The sequence below is a fragment of the Zea mays genome, chromosome 1 (genome assembly GCF_902167145.1).
Source record: "Zea mays cultivar B73 chromosome 1, Zm-B73-REFERENCE-NAM-5.0, whole genome shotgun sequence".
NCBI classification, from domain to species: Eukaryota; Viridiplantae; Streptophyta; class Magnoliopsida; order Poales; family Poaceae; genus Zea; species Zea mays.
This window is the reverse complement of record NC_050096.1, coordinates 90,091,270-90,117,757: the sequence shown is the minus strand read 5'-3', so window position 1 is coordinate 90,117,757 and position 26,488 is coordinate 90,091,270. Positions and strand designations below refer to the sequence as shown.

At 42.9% G+C, this 26,488-nt stretch overlaps 1 protein-coding gene across 4 annotated transcripts; it reads left to right on the top strand.

Annotated features, from left to right (window-relative positions):
- Nucleotides 1-13,531: 13,531 nt before the first annotated feature.
- Nucleotides 13,532-21,946, top strand: LOC100274717 (uncharacterized). 4 transcript variants are annotated; one of them, XM_008670636.3, is made up of 14 exons: nucleotides 13,532-14,104; nucleotides 17,814-17,928; nucleotides 18,010-18,058; nucleotides 18,144-18,254; nucleotides 18,451-18,837; nucleotides 18,919-19,305; nucleotides 19,385-19,480; nucleotides 19,591-19,706; nucleotides 19,856-19,958; nucleotides 20,069-20,236; nucleotides 20,320-20,451; nucleotides 20,570-20,698; nucleotides 21,001-21,079; nucleotides 21,589-21,940. In XM_008670636.3, exons 1-14 carry the CDS (start codon nucleotides 13,606-13,608, stop codon nucleotides 21,696-21,698), a joined length of 2,481 nt encoding a protein of 826 aa, XP_008668858.1. In that variant the 5' UTR covers nucleotides 13,532-13,605; the 3' UTR covers nucleotides 21,699-21,940.
- The last annotated feature ends 4,542 nt before the right edge of the window (nucleotides 21,947-26,488 follow it).

Sequence of the window (26,488 nt, the reverse complement as noted above, 5' to 3'; positions counted from 1 at the left end):
TCTTTGCAACTTGACACGCATTGCAAATGGACCTAGTGGACTCTTGAGGACATGAAATATTATTAAGCCGTAAAATAGACTGAACTACTTGCGGGGATGGATGACCAAGGCGTGCATGCCACTAGGCACGACTCAAGAGGGAGCGACTGGTGAGGGCTTGCTTCAACTGCGTAGCATCCGAAGGCGTGAGATGATAGAGACCCCCTTTACATCGGCCGCCCAGCAGTGTTTTCCTTGTGAGAAGATCCTTAACAAGAAAATGCCACGGGTGAAATTCGAAGTAAACTTTGTTATCAAGAGTAAACTTATGGACAGAGAGTAAATGTTTGGTAATCTCAGGAACATGCAGAATGTTACGCAATGCAAGAGGCCGATCACAAGTATTAATTAAGGAATGACCAGTATGGAGAATTTTCAAACCTGTGTCGTTCCAAACTTGGACTTGACCATTACCATGATAGTGTTCCCGAATGGCCAGGCGATCTAAATCACTCGTGATGTGATCAGTGGCGCCTGTATCCAGAAACCAATCTGTATCCACCTTGTACGAGGATTTGGCGGCAACATTAGCGGATGGTTCTTCATCATTAAGGGAGGCATCCATCCGGTACCAGCATCGACGAGCAGTGTGGCCGGCAACTTCACAAATTTGACAGATCGAAGGTCTAGAGCCACGACCCCATCCACGAAAAGGCGAGCCACGGCTCCGGCCCCTAGACTGAGGAGTACCACGGCCACGGTCAGATCGACCGCGACCACAGAACGAGCCACGACGCCCAGCAAAATTCGCCGAGGCACCAAGATTCAGCTGCTGTTCAGTGTGATGACGAAGTTGACGTGCTTCAAACGCCAGTAGATGAGCAAAAACATCATGTAAGGTTGGAGTAGACGGTAGGGTGGTCATGGTAGTAACAAATGGATCATATTCGACTAGAAGACCTGCAAACAGATAGGCAAGAAACTCCTCGTCGCGAAGAGGAGCGTCAACAGCCGCGAGTTCATGGGCAAGACCACGAACCTTGTTGAAGAAGTTGGCCGTCGTCAGATCTCGCTTCTTGCATGTAGCGAGTTCAGTACGGATCTGAACCATACGTGCCCGTGAAGCGGACACAAATTTTTATTGCGGAGAGTCCCAGGCTTCTTTCGCCGTGGTGGCGGTGACGACATCACGTAGCACATCTTCCGTCATGGATGACAGAAGGCCACCGAGTAGCTGCTGATCACGATCGTACCAGCGATCATATTCTGGGTTGGCAAGGACAGCGGCACCGGAGTCCGTAGCCGTGGAGATCGTCATGGGAGGCGCTGGTGTGGATCCATCGAGATGGCCGAGCAGCTTAGTGCTGCGAAGAAACGACATGAGTTGGGCGCGCCAGAGAGGATAGTACGTTGGTGGTGGTGAGGCGTATGGTGACTGCTTGATGCATAGAGAATTAGAGATGGCAGCCATGGTGAAGGAGGAAGACGTCATAGCGGAAGAGGTGGTGGAAGGGGAGGAGGAGGAGATTTCGGCGGTGGTGGTGGACATGCTAAACCTTCGGCTCTAGTACCATGTGAGAAGGAAGGCAGCGCACCTCTCTAGGATGGTCTGCTCTTGATTATATACACCACGAGGATTACATTGGGTGGTTACATCCGGAGAGATATCCGGAGAGGATTAAGGAGGAGACGCAGCTCCATGATTATCCTGAATTATATACTACCAAATATGTCTAATAGAGATAAGCTCTTTGTGAAAAATCTACCTCTTGTGAACCTCTAATTAATGGAGTTGTGCATGCCCTTAAATATTGACTAATCAAAAAATTACTATGTGGTTGTTTTAGATTAAAGTCACAGACACTTCAACTTCTTTTAGTTTAATCAAGCCACGGCCAATGCGACTTCACCTTTAATATGAAGCGAACACTTAATTAATTTTTTTCAGATTTTTGTGTTTTCTATTTTATAGAGCTAAATTTAAATTTGAAAACGTCTACAGATATTTTCATGAGTTCTAAATATTTTATTTGTTTTATATGTCCTAATCTACATCTAGAATTCCCTAAAAATATTAGAAGCTTTCACAGTTAAAAAAAACTTCTCGTGTACTTATCAAACTCTTTTAATTCAAAGAGATGAATAAACCATGAAAACCATTGCTAACCAATACAATGAGGTAATTTACAATATCCTAATAATTACTAGAGGAGATTGTCGTGTTTTTAAGCTTGAGAAGAGCATATACAATTGAGGATAGTCTAGGAGACAAAAAAACACCTTTTCTTATAGAGGTCTACCCTCCCTGTTCTAGTGTACAATGAAGAGTCCAATAACTTATTTGTAGACCCTTGAAAGCAACCACACTCCATTCTAGTGTACCAAGATAAAGATGGTAGCCCATGTGTTCAAGTTGTTCTTGTTGGATCTTTTATGGGCTTGGCCCATTTATTGAATAAACTCTATGGTATGTAATGGTGGAGAATACTAATAGTACCATATTGAAAGTCCAAGGGTCTTTTGGCTTGACTTATATAGTGGGAATTATTCCACTTAATTTGAGAAGTCAAGAAACGGTCAAGGGTGTGCCACACACGCGCGCGCCGCCGCCGGTCGGGCGTGACGAGGCAGGCAGGCAGGTAGGCACAGAGTCACGCCCAGCCGCAAGTGAGGGTATTTCCATCTCGTGACTTTGCTTGCGCGCACTGCCCAAAACATCTTCTTCCTGACGACATGACAAGGGAAGCTGGACAAGGATCTGGATCATCAGAGCGCATGGGAGGGTATGATCAGTTTATTTCCTTACTGTTTTACGTTATGTAGATTATATATGTTTCATGTATTCATCTGTGTTGTTTTATATGTAGCAATGATTTTATCTCATCTGTTTTGTCATATTATAATATGTTATATCTGTCTGTTTTAATTTTACAGTCATGCTATTTATATTTCTATCTGTTTATTTTTAATTGTTCAGTCAGTTTATATGCTTATCATATCATATTTTCATCTCGTGACTTTGCGCGCACAGAGAAGCGAGAGGGCAGGTGCCTCCGAAGCCCTTGCCGTTCGAGACCTTGCACGAGAGATCGATAATTAAGTTTTTGGGAAGCGTCTACGCGACTGCCCAAAACATCTTCTTCCTGACGACATGACAAGGGAAGCTGGACAAGGATCTGGATCATCAGAGCGCATGGGAGGGTATGATCAATTTATTTTCTTACTGTTTTACGTTATGTAGATTATATATGTTTCATATATTCATCTGTGTTGTTTTATATGTAGCAATGGTTTTATCTCATCTGTTCTGTCGTATTATAATATGTTATATCTGTCTGTTTTAATTTTACAGTCATGATGTTTATATTTCTATCTGTTTATTTTCAATTGTTCAGCCAGTTTATATGCTTATCATATCGTATTTCCATCTCGTGACTTTGCGCGCACAGAGAAGCGAGAGGGCAGGTGCCTCCGAAGCCCTTGCCGTTCGAGACCTTGCACGAGGGATCGACAATTAGGTTTTTGGGAAGCGTCTACGCGACTGCCCAAAACATCTTCTTCCTGACGACATGACAAGGAAAGCTGGACAAGAATCTGGATCATCAGAGCGCATGGGAGGGTATGATCAGTTTATTTCCTTACTGTTTTACGTTATGTAGATTATATATGTTTCATATATTCATCTGTGTTGTTTTATATTTAGCAATGATTTTATCTCATCTGTTCTGTCGTATTATAATATGTTATATCTGTCTGTTTTAATTTTACAGTCATGATGTTTATATTTCTATCTGTTTATTTTCAATTGTTCAGTCAGTTTATATGCTTATCATATTTATATGATTTATATGATTCATATGCTTTGTGTTCTCATGATCCATATTGTTATGGATATATTTGAGATAACGATTTCTATGGTTAATTATCTTTTATATGTTATCATCATAATGTTAATTTATGAAATTAAAATGATACGGAAAATGCCTATAATTCTAACGGTTCTAACTTGCAACCATTCAACAAAATTAGATGCAAGAAGAGACAAGTTCTTTCTATCGGCGCATCAGTGATCCTACTTGCCTGCATGTTATTGCATAAAGCAGTAAAGCACATAGTAGTTTCTATACAGCAAGACTCCTTTGGTAGAAACTACGTCACTCGGTGCAAAAAAATTCATGGGTGGGACACTAGGGCCTTTATAAATAGAAAAATCCTCTTCATCCTCTTCCATTGGAGTAGGCACGAGAGCCTGAATTTAGTAGGTAAATAAAAATTCAAATATGGCAGGAAATTAAACTATAAAAAACTAAAGTACATAAATGCATTCAAAACCATGCTCGAGGGTTACAAATTATATATCCTCATGGATGCATTCAAATTTCTTTAAAAGAAACTACAAAATTGTAGAATGGGCCATCAACTTGTTTATTTTTTTCTCGAATACGCAAGAGAATTGTGTATTTTTGTATTAATAGGAGAAGTAAAAACACAAAAGACATAGCCAAGAGGCCACACAAGAATTACAGGGGATTTACAAGAGGAGAGAAACATAAACAAACAAACAGTCCCAAACACACAAACACACATGAACACAATAGCACTTAGGTAGCAACTGTTAAGGCCCATTAAGGCCCATATATTATGGTCTGCCTATATATATATGCTACAGTACCCAAGGGGGCTATTATCTCATCTAATCAAGGTTAGTTACATGGTATCAGAGCAGGTCACGATTAGGGTTTCTTAGATTTTTTTTCCAGCCACCATCTCTCCTTCCGGCCGCCGTCGCGGTCTTCTCCGCCGCCGTCGCGGCCCTATCGCCTGCGGCCTCATCTGCGCGGATCACGCCCGCTGCCGCCCTGATCCGGCCACCGCCCGTTGGCTGGATCCCGTCGCTGCGAGCTCGTCTGCGCCGCCGCCGCCCAGATCCGGTCGCCGCCCGTTCGCCGCCCTCGTCCAGATCCGCGCCGCCGCCGCCCGTTCGCTGGACTGCGAGCTCGTCTGCGCCGCCCTCGTCCAGATCCGCGCCGCTGCCCATCCGCCATCGCGGATCTCGTCCCGTTCCGCGGCCATCCTCGCGGATCCGGCTGCTGCCCATCCGCCGTCGCGGATCTACCCTTCCTGGCCGCCGCTGTCCACTGCTGTCCGCCCCTGGTCGCCGCTGTCCACTGCTGTCCGCGTGCCTGCTGCGCCAGGGCGCAGTTCCCAGCAGTGCTGTCCACTGCTGTCCGCCGTGCCTGCTGCGCTAGGGCGCAGTCAGCAGTGCTGCGCCAGGCAGCTGTCCTTCGTCGTCCGCCTACTGCGCCCTGTAGCCGTCTGCCTGCAGCACACCGCAACAGTCTGCGGTTCCGGATCTGCGTCGCCGTCAACTGCACCCTGCCTCGTCGCCATCTGCGCCGCGCGCCGGTGGCTACCATTGCGGGCAGACTGATCAACTCGGCTTCCGCGACCAAGACCTTCGTCAACTCGTCCAACTCGGACTGCTGTCAGCTGCGGTTCCTCTGGTTTGCTTGGTTTCCAGTCTCCTGTTCTTCCTGTTTTTCATTGAATTCAATATGACGACAAATGCTATTGTGGTCAATATCACTCTTGATGGACACAATTATCCGGAGTGGGCTTTCTGTGTTGAGACTGCACTCAGAGGACATGGATTACTCTTTCATTTGACTGATGCGGCACCCGTACTTGCGGATGATCGTCGCAATGCTGCTGATATCAAAACATGGCAGCTTAATGATGGTAAAGTGATGGCTGCTATGGTGAACAGCGTCAAACCTTCTATGATTATGAGTTTGTCTAAATTTAAAACTGCCAAAGCCATCTGGTCTCATTTGAAGGAGCGTTTTGTTCAGGACAATGGTGCTCTATTACACACTCTCATGCAGCAGACACGTGTTATTGAGCAAAATGATATGAGCATTGATGAGTACTACTCAGCCTTTGATCGTCTGATGAGTGCTTTGACATTTATGGTGCCAGCTTGTACTGCTGATCCGTGTCCGGCTCATCAGTTTATTGAGAAGTTCTTCACTTACAGATTTGTTATGGGCGTTCGGGCCGAGTTTGATTCTCTTCGTGCTCGTTTACTTCAGGGTTCTGACACTCTCACAATGGCTAAGGTGTTGTCTGATTTACTTGCTGAAGAGACTCGTCTTCATTCTCTGTCCTCTACTGGTGGTAATCCTCATAGTGTGTTGGCTGCTGCCCAGAAACCTAAGAATATTTTTAAGCCTTGTGATCATTGTGGCAAGACCAATCATCGATCTGAGCTTTGCTTTGTCAAGTTCCCTGATAAGTTGACTGATTTCCGTGCACGACGTGCTGCTCGCGGTCGTGGTCAAGGACCATCTAATAGAGGCTCAGTTGCTGTTGCTGTCACTTCGTCCGCCTGTACTTCAGAGTCGGCCTGGGTACTTGATTCAGGAGCTTCCTTTCATGTCACATCTGATCAGTCAAAGTTGGCTTCTACTACACCTGTCACGGATGGTGCTTCAGTGCAGACAACTGATGGTACTGTATGCCACATTACTCATAAGGGTTCTCTTTCAGATCCGCACTTTACAGTACCTAATATTTTCTTCGTCCCTGAGCTATCTATGGATCTTCTTTCCGTAGGCCAAATTACGGATCATAATTGCTTTGTCGGATTTGATGACTCATCTTGTTTTGTACAGGACCTTCGCACAGGGGAAGTGATTGGGACTGGCCGTCGCCGTAGAGCTGCTCCTCGCCTCTACATCTTGGACTCTTTGCGGCTTCCTTCTTTGCCTACATCTCCAGCGCATATGCTTTCAGCTACCCTTACTTCTGTTGCGTCTTTTGCCCAGTTGCATCATCGTCTAGGTCATTTGTGTGGATCTAGATTGTCTACACTAATAAAGTCAGGTTGCTTAGGTCATACTTCGGTTGAGTCTGATTTTCATTGTAAGGGTTATCATCTTGGAAAACAAATACAACTTCTATATTTTACTAGTAATTCTCATTCTGTTAAACCCTTTGATTTGGTTCACTCTGATATTTGGGGTCCTGCACCTTTTGTGTCAAAAGGTGGATATAAATATTATGTCATTTTTATTGATGATCATTCTCGCTACACTTGGATTTATTTTATGAAACGCCGCTCTGAGCTGATTTCTATTTATAAAACCTTTGCTCGTATGATTCACACTCAATTTTCCACTCACATTAAAATCTTTCGTTCTAATTCGGGTGGTGAATATTTATCTGATAATTTTCGCCAGTTTTTGACTTCAGAGGGTACTCTTGCTCAACTTTCTTGCCCTGGTGCTCATGCACAGAACGGTGTGGCTGAACGCAAACATCGTCACATTATAGAAACTGCTCGCACTTTGTTGATATCTTCTTTTGTCCCTTCACATTTTTGGGGTGAAGCAGTTTCTACTGCGGTTTATCTCATCAATAGAAAACCGTCATCCAAACTCTCTGGCAAAACACCTGGTGAAGTTCTTTTCGGAACTCCTCCACGATATGACCACCTTCGAGTTTTTGGATGTACGTGTTATGTCCTATTATCACCTCGTGAACGTACTAAATTGACTGCTCAATCTGTTGAGTGTGTTTTTCTTGGATACAGCCCTGAACATAAAGGCTATTGATGTTATGATTCATCTTCTCGTCGCATGCGCATTTCTCGAGATGTGAGTTTCAATGAAAATCGTCCCTTCTTTTACAATTCTTCCACTCATTCTTCTTTTTATTCCACAGAGTCTACCTCCTTCATGAGCCTTCCTCCCATTTCTGAAACTTCATCAATATCACCACCTACTGTTTCTACCCCAGATGTCCTTATTCCCATCACACCACCTTCCACTTCCACACCCTCTCAGTCTTACTCTTCCAAACCACCTGTCACTCAGACTTACATTCGTCGTCCTCGCTCTACTCCCACGACCACTCCTGATGATGATCCTGTTGTTGATACTTGTACTAACAATGATGACTCTCATGTTTTTTTAATCAGGGATATCATCTTCGTGATCGTGGCACTATTGCAGCTCCAGACCGTTATGGGTTTTCCCGTGCTGGGGTAGTCATTGCTGAACCATCATCTTATAAAGAGGCTTCTGGTATACCTGAGTGGCAGCTTGCTATGACTGATGAATTAAATGCCCTTCATCGCACGTGTACATGGGATGTTGTTCCGTTACCTGCTGGTGCGGTACCTATCACGTGCAAATGGGTCTTCAAGGTTAAAACCAAATCTGATGGGTCTATTGAGCGATATAAAGCTCGTCTTGTCGCCAGAGGTTTTCAACAGACACAGGGTATTGATTATGATGAGACTTTTGCACCTATGGCCCATCTGACTACTGTCCGAGCTTTACTTGCTGTTGCAGCCTCATCTTCTTGGACTATCTCTCAGATGGATGTCAAAAATGCTTTTCTTCATGATGATTTACACGAGGAAGTCTATATGTATCCACCTCCTGGGATAGAAGTTCCATCAGGGCATGTATGTCGTCTTCGTTGAGCCTTGTATGGTCTCAAACAAGCTCCTCGTGCTTGGTTTGAGAGATTTGTTTCTGTCATCAAGGCTTGTGGTTTCTATTCTAGTGATCATGATCCTGCATTGTTCATTCATGTTTCTTCACGAGGACGCACGTTGCTATTACTATATGTTGATGACATGTTGATTACAGGCGATGATCCAGACCATATTGCTCATGTGAAGTCGTCTCTGAGTAAGGAATTTCAAATGTCTGACTTGGGGGCACTCAGTTATTTCTTGGGCATTGAGGTTTTGCAGACTCAAGATGGTATTTATCTTTCTCAGGCTAAGTACATACAAGACCTTCTTGATCGTTCTGGTCTTAGTGATACTCGCAGTGTTGCCACACCTATGGATCTTCACTTATCTCTTCATTCGACTGATGGGACACCTTTGGAAGATCCATCTCGATATAGACATCTTGTTGGCAGCTTGGTTTACCTTACTGTCACCAGGCCAGATATTGCTCATGCGGTTCAGATCTTGAGTCAGTTTGTCTCTGCTCCTACATCAGTTCATTATGGGCACTTACTTCGTGTGCTTAGATATTTACGGGGGACAAAAACACAATGTTTATTTTATGACTCAAATTCTCCACTTCAGCTTCATGCTTACTCTGATGCTACCTGGGCCAGTGATCCTACAGATCGTCGCTCCATCACTGGTTATTGTATTCTTCTTGGATCATCCCCTGTTGCTTGGAAATCCAAGAAGCAAGCCGCTGTATCTAGATCTAGTACTGAAGCAGAACTTCGAGCCCTGGCTACTACTACTGCTGAGATTATCTAGATTCGTTGGCTCTTGGCTGATCTAGGCGTTTCTTGTGACTCGCCTACACTTCTTCGCTGTGACAATACTGGAGCTATACAAATTTGTCATGATCCAGTGAAGCGTGAACTCACAAAACACATTGGTGTTGATGTCTCATTCACTAGATCTCATTGTCACCAGAAGACCATTGATCTTCAATATGTGCCCTCAGAATTATAGCTTGCGGATTTCTTCACAAAAGCACAAACTAAGGCACAACATCAGTTTCATCTAATCAAACTCAATGCTTCAAATCCTCCACTTCCGCCTTGAGTTTGACAGGGGGTGTTAAGGCCCATTAAGGCCCATATATTATGGTCTGCCTATATATACGCTACAGTACCCAAGGGGGCTATTATCTGGCAGCGACAGACCGTTGGCACCAGCCAGCTCCCATAGCATAATATCATTTCCAACCATGGCTAAGGCAGCAGAAAGATTTGGACTCATCCCATTGAAAACACAATCATTCTGATACTTCCAAAGACACCACGCCCCCAGGATCACTAGGGAATTAAGGCCAACCTGAGAAGACCCCCCCAAGGGAGCGGAGATGCCTTTCCACCATGTCATGAAGTCCTCTTTACCCGGTTGCGGTGTCACACCAGCAAACCCAATCCTCTAGAGTAGAATAAACCAGAATTGTCGAGCGAAAATGCAAGACAGCAGCAGGTGGTTGATCGTCTCCTCCTCCTGGTCACAAAGGACACAAGCGTCGGGATGGTCAAGGTTGCGCCTAGCCAACCGGTCGGTCGTCCAGCAACGGTTGTGGGCAACCAGCCATAAGAAGAATCGACACTTTGGAGGCGCCTAACTTTTCCAAATAAGATCACAATGCTCGAAAGTGATTGAGCCCATGAAGATCATCACATAAGCAGACTTAGCGGAATACTGGCCCGAGCTTGAGAATCTCCAGATATGCTTATCAGGGGTATCGGGCAACAACAATACCTCTGAAACAGCTTCCGCTAAGTTAATGAACTCCGCGATGACCACAGTAGTGACCGTACCACGAAGATCGTGAACCCAAGCCATATCAGTTAAGCCCTCAACGATCGTTCTCTTGTTAGCTACTCTCTTAGGAACCATAGCATATAGGTGGGGGCCACATCAGCCAGGCGCTGCCCTAACAGCCATCTGTCACACCAAAACAAGGTGTTGCAGCCATCTCCAACTTCAGAGACTAAGGCAAGATCGAAGAGAGACTTGACTTGATCCAAAAACTGGAGTTGAAAAGAAGCCCAAGCCTTTTCCGGACTAGTCTTTTGAAGCCAAAGCCATCTAACACGGAGAGCCCAATTCAAAGATTGTAAATTAGAGATGCCGAGAACATCCAGCTCTTTAGGTCTAGTGACTTTAGGCCAAGCAATCAGACAATGACCTCCATTAGTCTCGCTTCTGCCACACCAAAGAAAATTCCTTCTGATTTTATCCATGGCCTTGAGGGCCCAAGGAGGGAGATCTAAAGCCATAGCATGATAGATGACAGTAGCCGTTAACACAAACTGAACCTGGACCGCTCTTCCTGCCTTAGTCATAAGATCAGCCTTCCAACCCGAGAGAGAGTCCGCCAAGCGGTCAATGAAGGGTTGTAACTGCTCTTTACTGAGCTTTTTTAAGGAAAGTGGCAGCCCCAAATATTTGAACGGGAATTCCTCAAGCTTGCAAGGCAGATGATCTTGAACAGTGGCTACCTCCGACTATGAGCACCTAATAGGGATAATACTACTTTTCTGAATATTTGTTTGGAGACCGGAAGCTTCACCAAACAGCCTGAGTATATTTCTCACTAGAACAAGGTCAACTGTTGTAGGTTTGATGAAAAGTGCAACATCATCCGCGTAAAGAGAGACTCTATGCTGAATGGAACGAGTTGATAGGGGTTGCAGCAGCCCAGCTTCAACAGCCCGCCCCACCATGAGGTTTAGAACGTCCATCACCAGAATGAATAACATAGGGGAGAGGGGGTCTCGCTGCCTTAGCCCTCTTCTGTGCGGAATGAAGTCCCCTGGAGTACCATTAAGGAGAATCTGAGAGGAGGATGTGGCAAGCAGCCCACTCACAATCTCACACCATCCAGTCCCAAACCCCAGACTCTGCAAGACTTCCAACAAGAAGGGCCAAGATACCGAGTCAAAAGCCTTTGATATGTCCAGTTTCAGTATAATTCTTGGTTGATTCTAAGAATGAAGGAAGCAGGTTGTTTGCTGGACCAACATGAAGTTGTCTTGAACAAATCTTCCCTTGATGAAAGCACTTTGGTTCTTGGACACCATACTATCAAGTTGTCCTCCCAACCGGTTTGCAAGGATCTTCGTAATCAGTTTAGCAAAACTATGAATGAGGCTTATAGGCCTAAACTCCTTGGCATTAGACGGGTTCTCAACCTTGGGAAGGAGGATAACAAAGGCTGAATTAAGAGCCCGAAAATTCCGAAAGTCCTTCCTCCAAACTGCTGCAACAGCTGCCATGATGTCCTTCTTAATGATTGGCCAACACACCTTATAAAATCTTCTCGTGAAGCCATTTGGCCCCGACGCTATGTCAGAGGGCATCTGCTTGATGGTATCCCAAACTTCTTCTTCCGAACATGGGTTGTCTGATAAACAACTAAAGGCTTAGGGGCTAAGCATATATGCTTGACTGTATGATAACATGTATAAAAGACTTAATGATTTGAAAAGCATCTCATGCTTTTCTTCAGAAAAAGTACATAGATTATGCTTGATCCTACTCGACAAAAGATTTAGAAACTTAGAAAGACCTCATAGTTCAACCATAAAGAGCTTAAGGGTGCAGGACATAGTCATTGGATACCCTGCAAAGAAGAAAGAAGACTTAGTCTAATTAGGATTCTCCATGTGCAACCATACTAAGACTTCTATTTTTAATTGTACTAGGACTTCTACCTTGTAATTCTACTAGGACTCCTATATATATTGTAGCCGATTAGAAGACTTATCTCTTGGACTATATAAAGAGAGCAGGATTTTCTAGACCAGTAGAGATCAGAACCGAGAAACAACATATTAGATCTTATATTCTAATGCAAGACAGCACGTCTAACTAGACGTAGTGTATTACGCTGCACTAGCCTGAACAAATATGGATTGATGTCTTAGCCTTCACCATCAAGTGTGCTTACGCTAAGGCCCTCCAAACTTTACTACAAATAATCTCATAGTAGGATTACCGGTCATCGGATACCGGTATGAACTCCCTCCCAGAATTTGTAAAAAGTTTGGTGACTCGCGAGTAGTGGCAGATGTAGAAACAATGCAAGTGGGGGCTAAACAATATTACATCCGTTTTTGAATATTTGTCGTCCGCTAGTTTATTTTAAACTAAAAAGCGACAAATAAAAAAGAACGGAGGGAGTAGAAGGCTAGATAGGTCAGCATCGGGTGGGGCTGAACGCATAAGCACTACACTATTTTGGGCTGAAGGCTAAAGATGTGTAGTTAACTATTTTAGGCTGTGCCCCGGTATGTAAGCCTAAGGTGCAGATTTGCCTCTGTCCACAAGTCTTGAGTTATAATAACAAAGCCATATTGATAACATTTCCCTTAAAACTGATCAGGCCCTGTTTAGAACTTCTAGAGCTAGTAGTTAGCTGTTAAGATTAGGAACCATTGTTTAAACTCATCGTTTCTTTAAATACATTTTGAATTGGTCTTGAGAGACTGCTGTTTTAAATAAACAACTGCCCTAAAAATGTTTTTTTTCAAGGAAAGTCATTAAGAAATGCGTTGGCAAGGACAATTAAAAGCTTGATACTACAAACACCACATCTTTAAGATCGACTTAGATTTTTAAAAACCACACCTGAGAACCGTTTTTGACCAACCTACACATCGTTACTGTAGTAGCACCTACTCAACTGAACCACCAGGATTCTTACAGCTTATTATTAGTATGTCAAGCATGCATTTTTATCGTTGGCATGATGCATCATGCGGGAATGACGACCCACCTAACTCTCACCAGCCCGCAGGGAGAACGCTAATTCATTCACAGTTCAATAACCATCATCAGCATCAGATCATGAGGTCGAGCCAACCAAAAGCTATCACATAATACGCACGAATGATCACGAGTCAATTCCTAACTCACCATGGCACCTTCTCCCGGACTACCAAACCCAACCGCACGGCACCACCACTGAAAGACAAAGACGGCCAGCCCTGCTCTTGTACCCTTGCACAAACGACTACCCAGACCGATATGCTGCATTACATAGGTGCTCGTGCTCTCGTGTTGCCTTTCTTCACACACCGTATGCATTCCAAGTTTCCAACCAAATCATAATGGCGTCCTCCGACGAACCCGACTCTCGCTCAAAGAACCCTGCCATGCAGCCGAGCTCGCCACTATCCTCCGAGTATGCATTTCAAGGCACTTCTCCAGCCTGGCCGGCCCGCAGCCCTTCCATACAGTTCGTGTCCAACGTCGTTGTCGGTGACGGCGACGCGGTGGCAGCGTCCCTGAGCGCCTGCCCGTCGTCGACGGCGAGCTCGTCTCGTGGGAGCTCATCGGACATTGAGATCCAGGTGCTGTTCCAGGGGGGCGACGACGACGATGGCTCCACGACGACGTCGCCGGCGGCAGCGTGGTCGCGCAGCACGTCTTTCCGTGGGTGCAGCGACGGCGAGCTGGATGTGGAGGCCGGGAGGTCAAGGCTGCTGCGGGCGCATTCGTCGGTGAGGTCGGTGGAGGAGTTCATCCAGCGCGACTGCACGGGGGAGCTGAGGTGGAGTGCTCTGGAGGGAGGGCTTCAGTTCGCCTCCAAGTCGCGGAGTAACGCAGGTTAACGTTCGCTTTCTGTTTGCTTGCTCGCTGTCGCCGATTTGCTTCTCATGTTTCTTTGGTTCCTTTACAGCTTTACTAGACGTATTTACACATGAAACTAAGAAAAATAGCTACTCGCTTTCATCCAGATATGCATTGCATTCTACACACACAGTGGTCCGCTTGAGCGTGACGATGACAAAGCTCGCCAAGCTGTTGAAATAGTTGTGTGGTGCGCTTTAGGCCCGTTTGAATGTATTAGTAGTTAGCGGATAAATTTAGCTTAAAACATTCAAACAACCCAAGAAATTTTTAGCTTAAGGGGATGTTTGAATGCACTAGAACTAATAGTTAGTTGGATAAAAATTGTTAGTAGAATTAGTTAGCTAACAAATAGTTATCTAATTATTGACTAATTTACAAAAAATAGTTAATAACAGAACTGTTAGTTATGGTGTTTGAATGTCTCAACTAATTTTAGCCACTAACTATTAGCTCTAGTGCATTCAAACACCCTCTAAGCCATCCAAACAGGTCCCTAACTAATAGTCTAGCTAATTATTAGCTACACCCTCAACTACCCTTAGTTCAACCTAGCTAAAATTAGTTAATAGCTAGCTAGCTAATTTCACTCCTAATACATTATACTCACGCTGAAGTAATGAAACGTGTCACGCCGTGGGTCTAGCTAATTTGGTACGGCTGAGTCTAATTATCTTAGAGCAACTCCAATAGTTTTTAAAAAAAGAGCTTGCTAAAATCATATTTAGCAAGTTGCTAAATAACTATTTGGAGTAAAAAATAACTTAGTCTTCAATAGTTGCTCATATTTAAGGAGTAGTTCGATTTTGAATCTAATTTTGACAGCCTTGCCCCCACCATCTGGTTGGCGACAGAGTTGAGTGCAGAGGATGTTGAGGGCGAAAGAGAAAAGACCGATCGGCATGACCTATGGAGAAGCGGTGGTCCGGTGGCACAACATATGGGGTAGTAGTGGTCCGACAGTGAAGGAAAAACTTGTCACACGCGTTTGACCTAGCTAACTCACTGTGCTAAAAAGTGGAAAAAGAGCTTGTCGTACCTGGCTACTCACTGTGTGGAAAATTGGAAAAAATAATCATGTCAGTGTGAAGAAATTGACATTAACTGCATATAGGGAGTTCCTATCGAGTTGCTAAATGTGGAGAGTAGATGGAGTTGAATAACAACAAACTAAATTTGGTAAGTCTACTTAGAGAATCATTGAAAAAACATTTTTTTTGTTCACATTTTAAGTTTAAGATTTAGAGAGTTGTTTAGAGAACTATTGAAATTACTCTTTTTTCACTTTTTAAATTTAAGATTTAGAGAGTTGTTTAGAGAACTATTGGAATTACTCTTAGAGGTTGACTGAAGAGAATATTTCCAACAAATCCCTAATGTAATATCTCGAATAGTGGACGATTAATGGAGGTGTCCATATGCCTTCCAAGAGATTTCGATATTAGGAACTCACTCCGCATGTCTTATGCAATATGATATTCAACAGAATCCTTTTCTTTAATAGTTGTTTGTCTCCCCCTTTTATTCAATTTTCTAAATTTTTTATTTTCTTTTTCAAAAACCGTGACTACTCCTTCCATCTCTAAAAGAATACAGTTCTCACATTCAAGGAGTCAAAACAGTTTTAAGTTTGATCAGATCTAAACTAAAAATTAGAAACATTAATGGTATCAAATAAGTATTATTAGATTAATTATAGAATATATTTTTATAATAAACTCTAGTTAGTGACATAAATTTTGATATTTTCTATAAAATTTATCAAGTTCAGAAAAGTTCTATGACTTAGAGCAACTCCAATAATACCTTGTTTGGACGTAAATATTAATTGGAGCACTGAATTGGAAATTGGAATCAACTTTCTTGAATTCTGTACCTGAAATTGATATTTGGAATCAGAAACTCAATTCCCTGTAATTGGAGTCTAACTAGAAACTATCACTCCCGATACATAGTGCCACACCTTTGAATTGCGCGGAATCAGATCGCACAATTCTAAACTCCAATTCAGTGATATTCAAACAATAGAATTGGAATTACTTCTCATTTAAATACTATGACTGATTTGGCATTAAAGCCAATTCAATTCCATGTCCTCCAATAGAGCATCCAAATAGAGCATAAACTCTATGTATCCCTTCTAATTTATAGAAGTAGAAATTTTGGTGAAAATATATTCTAACTATCTTTTTCAATTAGCTCTCCAAATATAAACACCCTCTATTATGCATTTCTCTCTAAAAACAAAGAGTGAAAATTGATTTTCCGAGTGGGAACAAGATATCCGACTCTCCAAGTCAAGGGACTAGCCAAATGGCCTGTCAAACCAAATTTTAGCTACTCAATGGTAAAATAATTATTCAACAGACTAACCATCTAACTCGGCAAGCTATCCGACTCTCTAAATTGACTCATTCACTAGCCAAATTTAGCAAGCCATCTTGACTAGATAAACTAAATAGATGGTCTGTTGGAGTGAGATGATATATAGAGTATAATATTTGTGGAATGGTAAACATAGATCCAAATACACAGCCAAAAATAAAGAATCCCTTAAAAAGCTGTTAAAGAGTTTATTTGTCTAAAAAATATTTTTTACTTAAATAACTCTTAAAAATGATGGGGTTCAATAACTATTTAAAGGTTAGTTTGAAAACATAATTTTTTCGGGATTTCCAGAGTTTGAGGGAAAAATTAGAAATACTCTATGACAAAATATTATAATTACGTTTTTGGAGCGAGGATATGATGTTATAGTTGCTTTTTTTTTGAGCGAGGGAGTAGACAACTCTGTCCTGATGCCTTCTTTCTCGATGTATTTCCACACTTCCGACCTGCGCCTCACCAACGGCTCGAGGGCACCGCCGACCCTCGGAAGACCAGCCGTTGTTCATCATGGATAGAGGAGGCGTGGCGGGGGCGCATGCGTCCGCGGTGGGTGCGCCTAGAGCCTGCAGCCACCGTAGCGAAATCTCCAATCTTGATGTTGCGCGGGGCGAAGATTGCCTCTGCCGTCGTTAGGGTCAAGCACCGAGTCGCCGGCTGCTGCCCCCTCTCCCTATCGTCGCGCCATCCATTTCCTCGCCGTTGACGACGACGAGCGAGACTAGGGACCGGCCTTCGACGAAGTGGCGGCTACTGCTCGATCTAGCGAGGGTGGCTGGCATCGAGCTGGGGCGGCGGCCATGAGCCATCTCTTCGACAACAGGTAGGTGGAACAGGGGCGCGGGATGAGACCATGAGAGTGCGCACAAGCGAGCTGTGGCAGGCTGGCAGCTGGCATTGGGAAAATCAGGCAACTCAACTTGATAGATCAAAGGATGAAGGTGCTAAATGTGACAGACGATGCAGCCGCGGATTTAACCAAACGAACTGCTAAATAATCTTACTGAAATTTTTTATTCTACTTTGTGCGTTTGATTTCCTGTAAAAGCTGGTGGTATTATGCATTGGGATCTTTCGTTCATATCCTTTTATTGTTTCTATAATGCCTTATTAGCATATCTACACGGAAACACTTGAAGGATCCCATTCAAAAAATCAACTTAAACGTGATTGCTATTATGTTGAACCTGCCATACAGGTTTTGAAAAATCAACAAGAGAATGTTCAATAGTTTGAAGTCCTCAGAAATTACAAAAGCGTGTTATTATTTGATCTTCAAACAATTTACTTGCTCCTGCAGGTGAGAATGAATCTTACAGTTCAACCATATATCCTCTTCCGGACAATGTAAATATCAACTCCAGTAGATCGATCAGTCGGTGTCCTAGCCATGGCATCAGAATAGCAATGGACAGGTATTCTTCCTGAATTGTGATCCCCAACTCTTTGTAGTATGCCGATCAACCAGAATTGTTTACGCAAGCATATCTTTGCAGCTGCGACAGAAACTCAACTAGCAGAATCACAGGGAAGGATATTAAGCAGGTACTGTAGAAGTCATCAGTGATGTAAAACTACTTGTTATTGCTGTGGGCCTAACATGTCTCCTTATGTGCTTGTAATTTATCAGGCGATTATGTTCAGTGCCTCTTTGAACAAGCTCACATTAAACCAAGATGAGGCCACCGAATACACAAATTTGATCCTAGAAGAACTTCAGACAGGTCAAGGAGTCCTCCAGGTGATCTTCTTGTAATTTAAAACAAACAGTTCTTCATAACCATGTATAATTATGCTACTATCATCTTTTAAGGCTCACTATGTCAGTACAGACCCCCCATGTTAGTAAACGCAATTGGTGGCATATACAAAAGCTTGGGACTTAGCAGTACCAGATTCAAACATGTATCTCCTAGTAATTCAAATCTAATTTACAGATGAATGTCATGAGCAAGGGCCTGTCAAGGGATCTCCAACCAACCTGCGGGCCAATACCAGTGCCAATGAAATGCAGCCGACAGCGACATATACTTACTGCAACCGTAGTCTTCTTCCAAGCTCACTGGAGGCGTATATTTGTGGTTTTCTTGTGGCTCATGGCATGTGCTGCACTCTTCACATGGAAGTTCATGCAGTACAGACAGCGGTTGGCTTTCGAGGTAATGGGGTACTGCCTGTCGACAGCCAAGGGGGCTGCAGAGACGCTCAAGCTCAACATGGCCATTGTGCTCCTACCTGTTTGCCGCAACACGGTCACTTGGCTCAGGAGAAGCCGTGTTATCAACTCGGTCATCCCATTTAATGACAATATTAACTTCCACAAGGTGTGTGTCATCTTTTTTCAATCCTGTCACGCTTTACTAGTCTGCAGATAGACTGAGTTTAACGCTCATCTTTTAGTTTAGCTTGTTGCAGCGGGAATTGTGATCGGTGTAATCCTTCATGGAGGCATCCACCTGGCATGCGACTTCCCAAGGATCACAAGGACAGATAAGGCCTTCTTTGGACGCACAATTGCCGCTGACTTTGGGTACCACCAGCCATCCTACCTGGAGATAGTGGTATCAACCGAGGGGACAACTGGTATAGCAATGGTGGTACTAATGTTTGTCGCATTCTTGCTTGCTAGTAGTCCTTCGAGAAGAAATCCAGGAATGCTGCCACCTCTCGTCAGACAGTTAGCTGGGTTCAATGCCTTCTGGTACTCGCACCATGTGTTCATCGCTGTCTATGTGCTCCTCATTGTGCATTCCATGTTCCTATTCCTAGCAAAGGATGTAGCAGAGAAGACGGTATGATACTACTCATTAAATAAATACAGTAAGGTCAGTATGTTTATGTCCCTCTTATTCCCACAAAATGCATGTGTAGACGTGGATGTATGTCGCAATTCCTGTGGTGATCTACATTGGAGAACGGATGTTCAGGATGGTCAGATCTATGGTGTTCGATGTCAAGATCCTCAATGTGTGATAATCTGTAACAAATAATGTATTCTTTTCGGTGAAAATATGAGTTGTTGTGTCAGCTTTCAATCATTACTTTGTTTTTTTTTTCGTTTTCTGCTCCTTTTACAGGCCACAGTTTATCCAGGGATGGTACTTGCACTCAAGGTGACAAAGCCTCCAGGTTTTCGGTATCAAAGTGGAATGTATGTATTTGTCCAATGTCCAGAAGTATCAAAGTTTGAATGGTGAGAATACCTCTACAAATTATGCTAGTCAACAACTGCTGTGCTGTACAAATTTCAATTGTTAATTTCCTTCTGTCACTTGAATGAACTGCGTCCTTGGACATTCTTACCTATACTAATTCCAGATTTACTTTATCCAACTGTCTCAGGCACCCATTTTCCCTTACATCTGCTCCAGACGATGATCACTTGAGCATCCATATAAGATCTCTTGGTGATTGGAGCTACCAAATGTATGATGTCTTCCAACAGGTGAAGCACCAATTCTTTACCACTCTTCAAACAAGAGATTTTTTTTTTCTTCTCAAACGCTCTTCAAACAACAATTATTGATACTTAAAAATATGTTTTGAGTTTTGTAGATGCTACTTTCCAGCAACTCCAGCATGCCTAAAATATTCTTTGATGGTCCCTACGGTGCAGCGTCACAGGATCACTCAAAGTACGAAATTATATTGTTAATTGGACTTGGAATAGGAGCAACGCCTTTCATAAGTGTTCTCAAAGACATTGCCAATGGATTAGATAAGGCAATGACTGCACCTTCATGATATGCAATTTACGTCTATCATATCAGCTGAAAATCTATCATATTTATCTGAAACTATCTCAGGGGCATGGCAACTTAAATTATCACTCTGACCGACTGAAGAAGGCCTACTTTTATTGGGTGACAAGAGAGCAAGGATCCTTTGAGTGGTTCAGGGATATCATGAAAGAGGTTTCGGTTCTAGACAGCAAGCAGGTTTCACTTTTATAACCACTTTTAATTAAAAAGTAACCATACTTATCTTCTTCACAGATGGCATATGGCCACGTCACTACATATGATGCATTGTTAAGATGTTATAATGCACTTGTAGGGTGTGATAGAAATGTATAACTACCTGACAAGTGTCTACCAAGAAGGTGATAAGCGGTCGATGCTAATAAGTGCGATTCAAGCACTTCATTTTGCACGCCATGGCATTGATATCATCTCAAAAACTCCTGTAAGCATATCTATTTCCAACGCAACTACGCATGACACAAGTGTTGTGCGCCTAATATCTTTGGTTCTCAACCACATGTCGCTACACACTAGTAGGGGTGGTAATGGGCTCTAAATTTTACGCTATAGAATTTCAGGATCGAATCATATTAGGATTAGGCTATATTCCTATTCATTTTTGAACTAAAATTTATTAAGAGACCTAACTTTTTATGAAGAAACATTTGGATCACGATCCATTACCACCCCTACGCACTAGCTTTGGACAATGTGGAATGTTAAACACAAATCTATAATTTGTAGGTTCATACGCACTTTTCGAGGCCAAACTGGCCTAGAGTGCTACATGGCCTTGCAAGAAGGCATATCGGGGAGAGGATAGGTAAGAATACTGTCTTGTTCATGCCTAGAAACTTAGTATTCCCTTTCCTGAAAATTAAATGAAAGAACAACTTAGAGATGAAAAAGGCAAAGGGCATTCTTTATCTATTTCATGATTTGTTTAGTCATAATGTTTCATGCATAACAGTGATATTAGGGGTCAAATAAAACTTAAACTTGCCCAGAGTAAAAACATGATATTAGGGATCAACTAGAACTTGCCCCAGAGTAAAACTAACGCACAGAACTACTTGACTGGTGCATCAAAACGCCTAAGAGCATGTCAATTCGGGTCATTATATAAAAACATGTTTAGTTTACCATGGTTATTTGGTGTGTACTTCATATTTTACGTGTGCTTGGCATGGCAATATTCTCATTCGTCTTCATGTCCTAAGGAGCTGCAGAAATTTTCTTCTGTATTAGGATAACCTAGTAGAAGAAACTCTTAGTGTGGAGAAATATTTGCTTCTCTGTTCCTCCTAAATTGAACTTGAATGCATTTGGCAGGGGTTTTCTACTGTGGTCCGGACGATTTGGGAAGGCAGCTGGAGAAGCTCTGCCACAAAGTGAACACAAAAACATTCACGCGATTTGTGTTCCACAAGGAGCATTTCTAATAATAGAGACTAGCATAGATCAACTCCTTAGGAACAAACCTGTCAAGTATGATCTCAAAGCTGCCAAGCACTTCATTTTTTTCGCATCACTCCTTCCTATCTTTTGCTTTAGTATCTCTGTCTTCATTTAACCATTATAAAGCTGATCTTACTTGAGGAGCTTTGTATCTAACTAGAAAAAAACAGCGCCCTATCGGGCGCTTAGACGATTTCTTGAATGTGATCTTTGTGATTTTTTTTTCTTTTCAGCTTTCAGTGTGCACCCTAATACTCAGAACAAGTCTACTATTATAGAGATGGACGATGAAACTTTACCAATATAGCCATTCTACCGCTGTCCAAACAGTGTAATGGACATATGTTCACAAATAGACCGGGGCCCAAATAATCTTATCAAGGTGGTCATTTTACATCTGCCTAAAGGACAAAATGGACACATTTTCAGTTTATATAATGGCAGCAATAAATCAGGGCGAAAATAATCCTTACAACAGGCAACAACAAGCACATATTTCTAATAGTTTTTTATTAATATCCAAAATAGTTTTTTATTAATATCCACCTTAAGAACCCACGTAGCATAAATGCCACCGCAAGTACTGTTATGAAGAGAGTTGTTGTCTCAAATAGCTGAAAATACAAGTTCATCTTTTGTCCCATAATCCAACCAATAACAACACAAAATAGAATCTTTATGGGACCCAGTATTTCTGCAAACCTCTTGTCAATGTCCTCCTGTACAAGCAGGATATCAGATGTTCAATACAACTAAAAAACAACTGAAACGAATCAGGTAGTTTGTATAGATAGTTGCTTTGTACGTTTATCGCCTTAGCATCAACCAGGGTGTCTCTTCTTGTACACATAACATACCAACACAATAGACTAAGTAAATCATATTTTATAATGAATAGACTAAACTTTTAACACATCGCCAAATTTAAATAGCAAGAAAGCCAATTATGTAGAGCATAACACAAATATATAGAAACAAATAGGTCTTACATGGATGTAAACCAAAAGTTAAAATACTTAATGACAATCAGAGCCACTATCCAGTTAAGTGAATAATTTATTCGAACAAAAATTTGTATTTTTTTGTCTATACCTAGTTACCTACTGATCATGGAATATGGTATATGAGTGATGCTCCTCTGAGCAGGAAACCAAACAAGCTATAAAAGAAAGTTGTTGCTATTTGTAGAAGAGAGATGTGGTCTACCAATAGAAGAGGAAAATAATGATACTCTAAATAGCTTGCTGCGACCACAAAGAACATATATTCAAAATAATTCCAGCAAAATAATTCCAGCGTACTCAGCCTTGATAATCAACAGGCTAGCCATATGTTTACTTTATATTTATTTAATGATTTATGTTTATTTAATGAATCAATGTGGTAAGCAGTCAAGTTCTTCAGAGTTCAGACACTGCCTCTCCGCTCAACAACTCCACAACGACCCCTATAAATCGTGTATAGACTTGGCGCACTTTGCTGGAAGCAGCAACCTAAGTCGCAATTTCGACCAATTAAACTAAAATCAGAAACACTGGCAAGCACGTAAACACCCAGAAGGGAAGAGTGGGGAAGGGCAAAACATCACAACTCTAGGCTCTAGGAAGGGAGCTCGAGGGGTTTCGAAACCTTCCATCGTTGCAGCCAGGCACGATTTCCGAGCGAACTTCCACTCGTCATGCGGCCTGTGGAGATAATAAACAAAATGAAATCGTCTGGTTTCCCCTGCAGAGATTGGGGTTCGGGGAAAGTGAGGCAGCAACGATTGGCGGAGGGGAGGGAGAGGGCTTGGAGGGCGGTCTTGCGGAGGAGGTAGGCCTGGTCGGCTTCGTAGCGGCCATAGAGTGTGCTTGTTAGGCATGGGAGTGGCGCGAGCATCCCGAAGTCGGATCGCAGCGTGTCGGCGATGAGAGTTTTTAGTAAACGAGACACACCCGTACAGGACACGATGGCGGGACCTGACAGAGGGACGTCGCGACGGCTAGGAGATCCAAATCGGGGCCAATGGAGTTGTGTGTTGCGGCGACGAGAGAAGGAAGTGAGAGGGAGAGGGTGGAGGCGAGGCTGGTCGGGCTGACGGAGGAGAAGGCGAGCGGAGCGATGGGATCCAGAGGGAGGCGAGTGCGCGGCGTCGGAGGAAGATGTAGCATGGGATGGAGAACACGGCACCAATCACAACTCACAAGGAAGAGCCAGCGTCCGCGTTTACAGCTGGATTAGAATAGGCACGAAGGTGTGGTCTTCGATAGAGGCGCATGCGGCGGCCGGTGGAGAGGGTGCGGCAGCGGGGAGGAGGTGTCGCGGTGGGCCCGGTGACAGTCGCCTAGAGGGGGATGGATAGGTGGAATCTGAAATTTACAAACTTAAGCACACACTACAAGCCGGGGTTAGTGTTAGAATTAAATTCGGGTGCGAAAGAGAGGGAAAACAAATCAACCAAGAAATAAAGCGGATGAACACGTTGATTTGTTTTACCGAGGTTCGGTTCCAAAGAAACTAGTCCCCGTTGAGGTGGTCACAAAGACCGGGTCTCTTTCAACCCTTTCCCTCTCTCAAACGGTCACTTAGACCGAGTGAGCTTTCTCCTTAATCAAACGGATCACTTAGACCCCACAAGGACCACCACACAATTGGTGTCTCTTGCTTTGATTACAAGTGCTTGAAGAACAAGAATGGGAGAAGAATAAAGCACGATTGCAAAAGCCAAGCGACAAGAGCGACAAATATCACACAGATCACTCTCTCTCTCTCTCTCAAGTCACTAATCACTAATGATCACTTGTCTAAATTGTAGAACTTGGAGAGATTGGAAGCTTTGATTGTGTCTTGGAATGAATTTCTAGCTCTTGTATTGAATGTGAAAGATTGGAGTGCTTGGATGTTGTGAATGGCGGTGGTTGGGGTTGTATTTATATCCCCAACCACTTTCTAGCCGTTGCTCCCTTTCTGCCGACCGCGGACGGTCCGCGCCCCTGGTCCGGACGGTCCGCCCCTGCACATCAACGGCTGAAATCGCAACGGTCAGCAGTAATGGCTATATCAACGGCTATATAACATTTAATGTGTCGTCAGATGTCAGATAAAGGCAGTCGCAGACGGTCCGGTCGTGCACCCCGGACGGTCCGCGAGGACGCTAAAAATACATTTTACCAAACTCGTCACCTTCGGGTTTTTCTGGATTTCACCGACCGGACAGTCCGCGCCTGAGGCCGGATGGTCCGCGCTTGATCTCGGACGATGCTGGCTTCTCCATCGGACAGTCCGCAGTGTTGACTTGTGTTTTTGCATTGGTTCTGTCCGAGGGTCATCCTGGTGTCGCGGACGGTCCGCCGCAAGGGCTCGGACGGTCCGCGCTTAGGTGATTTTCCAAAAATCTTCTCCTGTCCGGAATAATCTACGGTATTCCGGACAATCGTCTTTAGAGTAGTTGTAGATGAACTTATGCACCTGTGGAATGATCAACTAGACAAACTGGTAAGTTCACAAGGTTTGTGATGGTCGTCAAACACCAAAATCGATTATAGGAAATGTTGAGACTATTTCCCTTTCAATCTCCCCCTTTTTGGTGATTGATGCCAACACAAACCAAAGCAAATATAAAGTGTAGAAACGTAACTAGTTTGCATTTTGACAAATGTGCATAAGTTATTTTGAAATGAAAGAATTTCTAAGTATATAAGTTTGATTTGATATTTAACATTTTGGACCACATTTGCACCACTTGTTTTGTTTTTGCAAAATCTTTTGAGAAAATCTTTTCAAAGTCATTTGCAAATAGTCAAAGGTATATGAATAAGATTGCAAGAAACATTTTTAAGATTTGAAATTTCTCCCCCTGTTTCAAATGTTTTTCCTTTGACTTAACCAAACTCTCCCTGAATGAAATTCTCCTCTTAGTTTTCAAGATGGTTTTAATAGATACCAATTGGAAATATATTGAGATTCTAGTTTTTGAAAAACTTATACCAATTGAAAATATCATACCAATTTGAAGTATAACATTTAACAAGATACCAATTAAAAATGTTCTTTTGAAAATTTTGAAATTTTTAGGTGGTGGTGCGGTCCTTTTACTTTGGGCTAATACTCTCTCTCCCTTTGGCATGAATCGCCAAAAACGGAGACTTTTGAGAGCCCTTTTTACTTTCTCCTCCATTGGTAAATAAAATATGAGTGAAGATTATACCAATCGAAGAGTGGAGTGACGGCGAAGGGTAAATGATACCGATAGAGTGGAGTGGAAACCTTGTCTTCGCCGAAGACTCCATTTCCCTTTCAATCTATGACTTAGTAGAAATGCACTTGAATACGCATTAGTCATAGCCTTGGTACACAAATAAAAAGAACTATGCATTTGTACCAAAGTGAAAGAGATATGATCAAAGGTATATACAGGAGCTATGTGTGCAATGTTTCAATCAAAATTCCGAGAATCAAGAATGTTTAGCTCATTCCTAAGTTTGGTAAAGGTCTTCTCGTCTAATGGTTTGGTAAAGATATTAGCTAATTGTTCTTTGGTGCTAACATAAGCTATATCAATATCCCCTCTTTGTTGGTGATCCCTCAGAAAGTGATACTGAATGTCTATGTGCTTAGTGCGGTTGTGTTCAACGGGATTATCCGCCATGCGGATCGCACTCTCATTGTCACATAGGAGAGGGACTTTGCTCAATTTGTAGCCATAGTCCCTGAGGGTTTGCCTCATCCAAAGTAATTGTGCACAACAATGGCCTGCGGTAATATACTCGGCTTCGGCGGTAGAAAGAGCTACTGA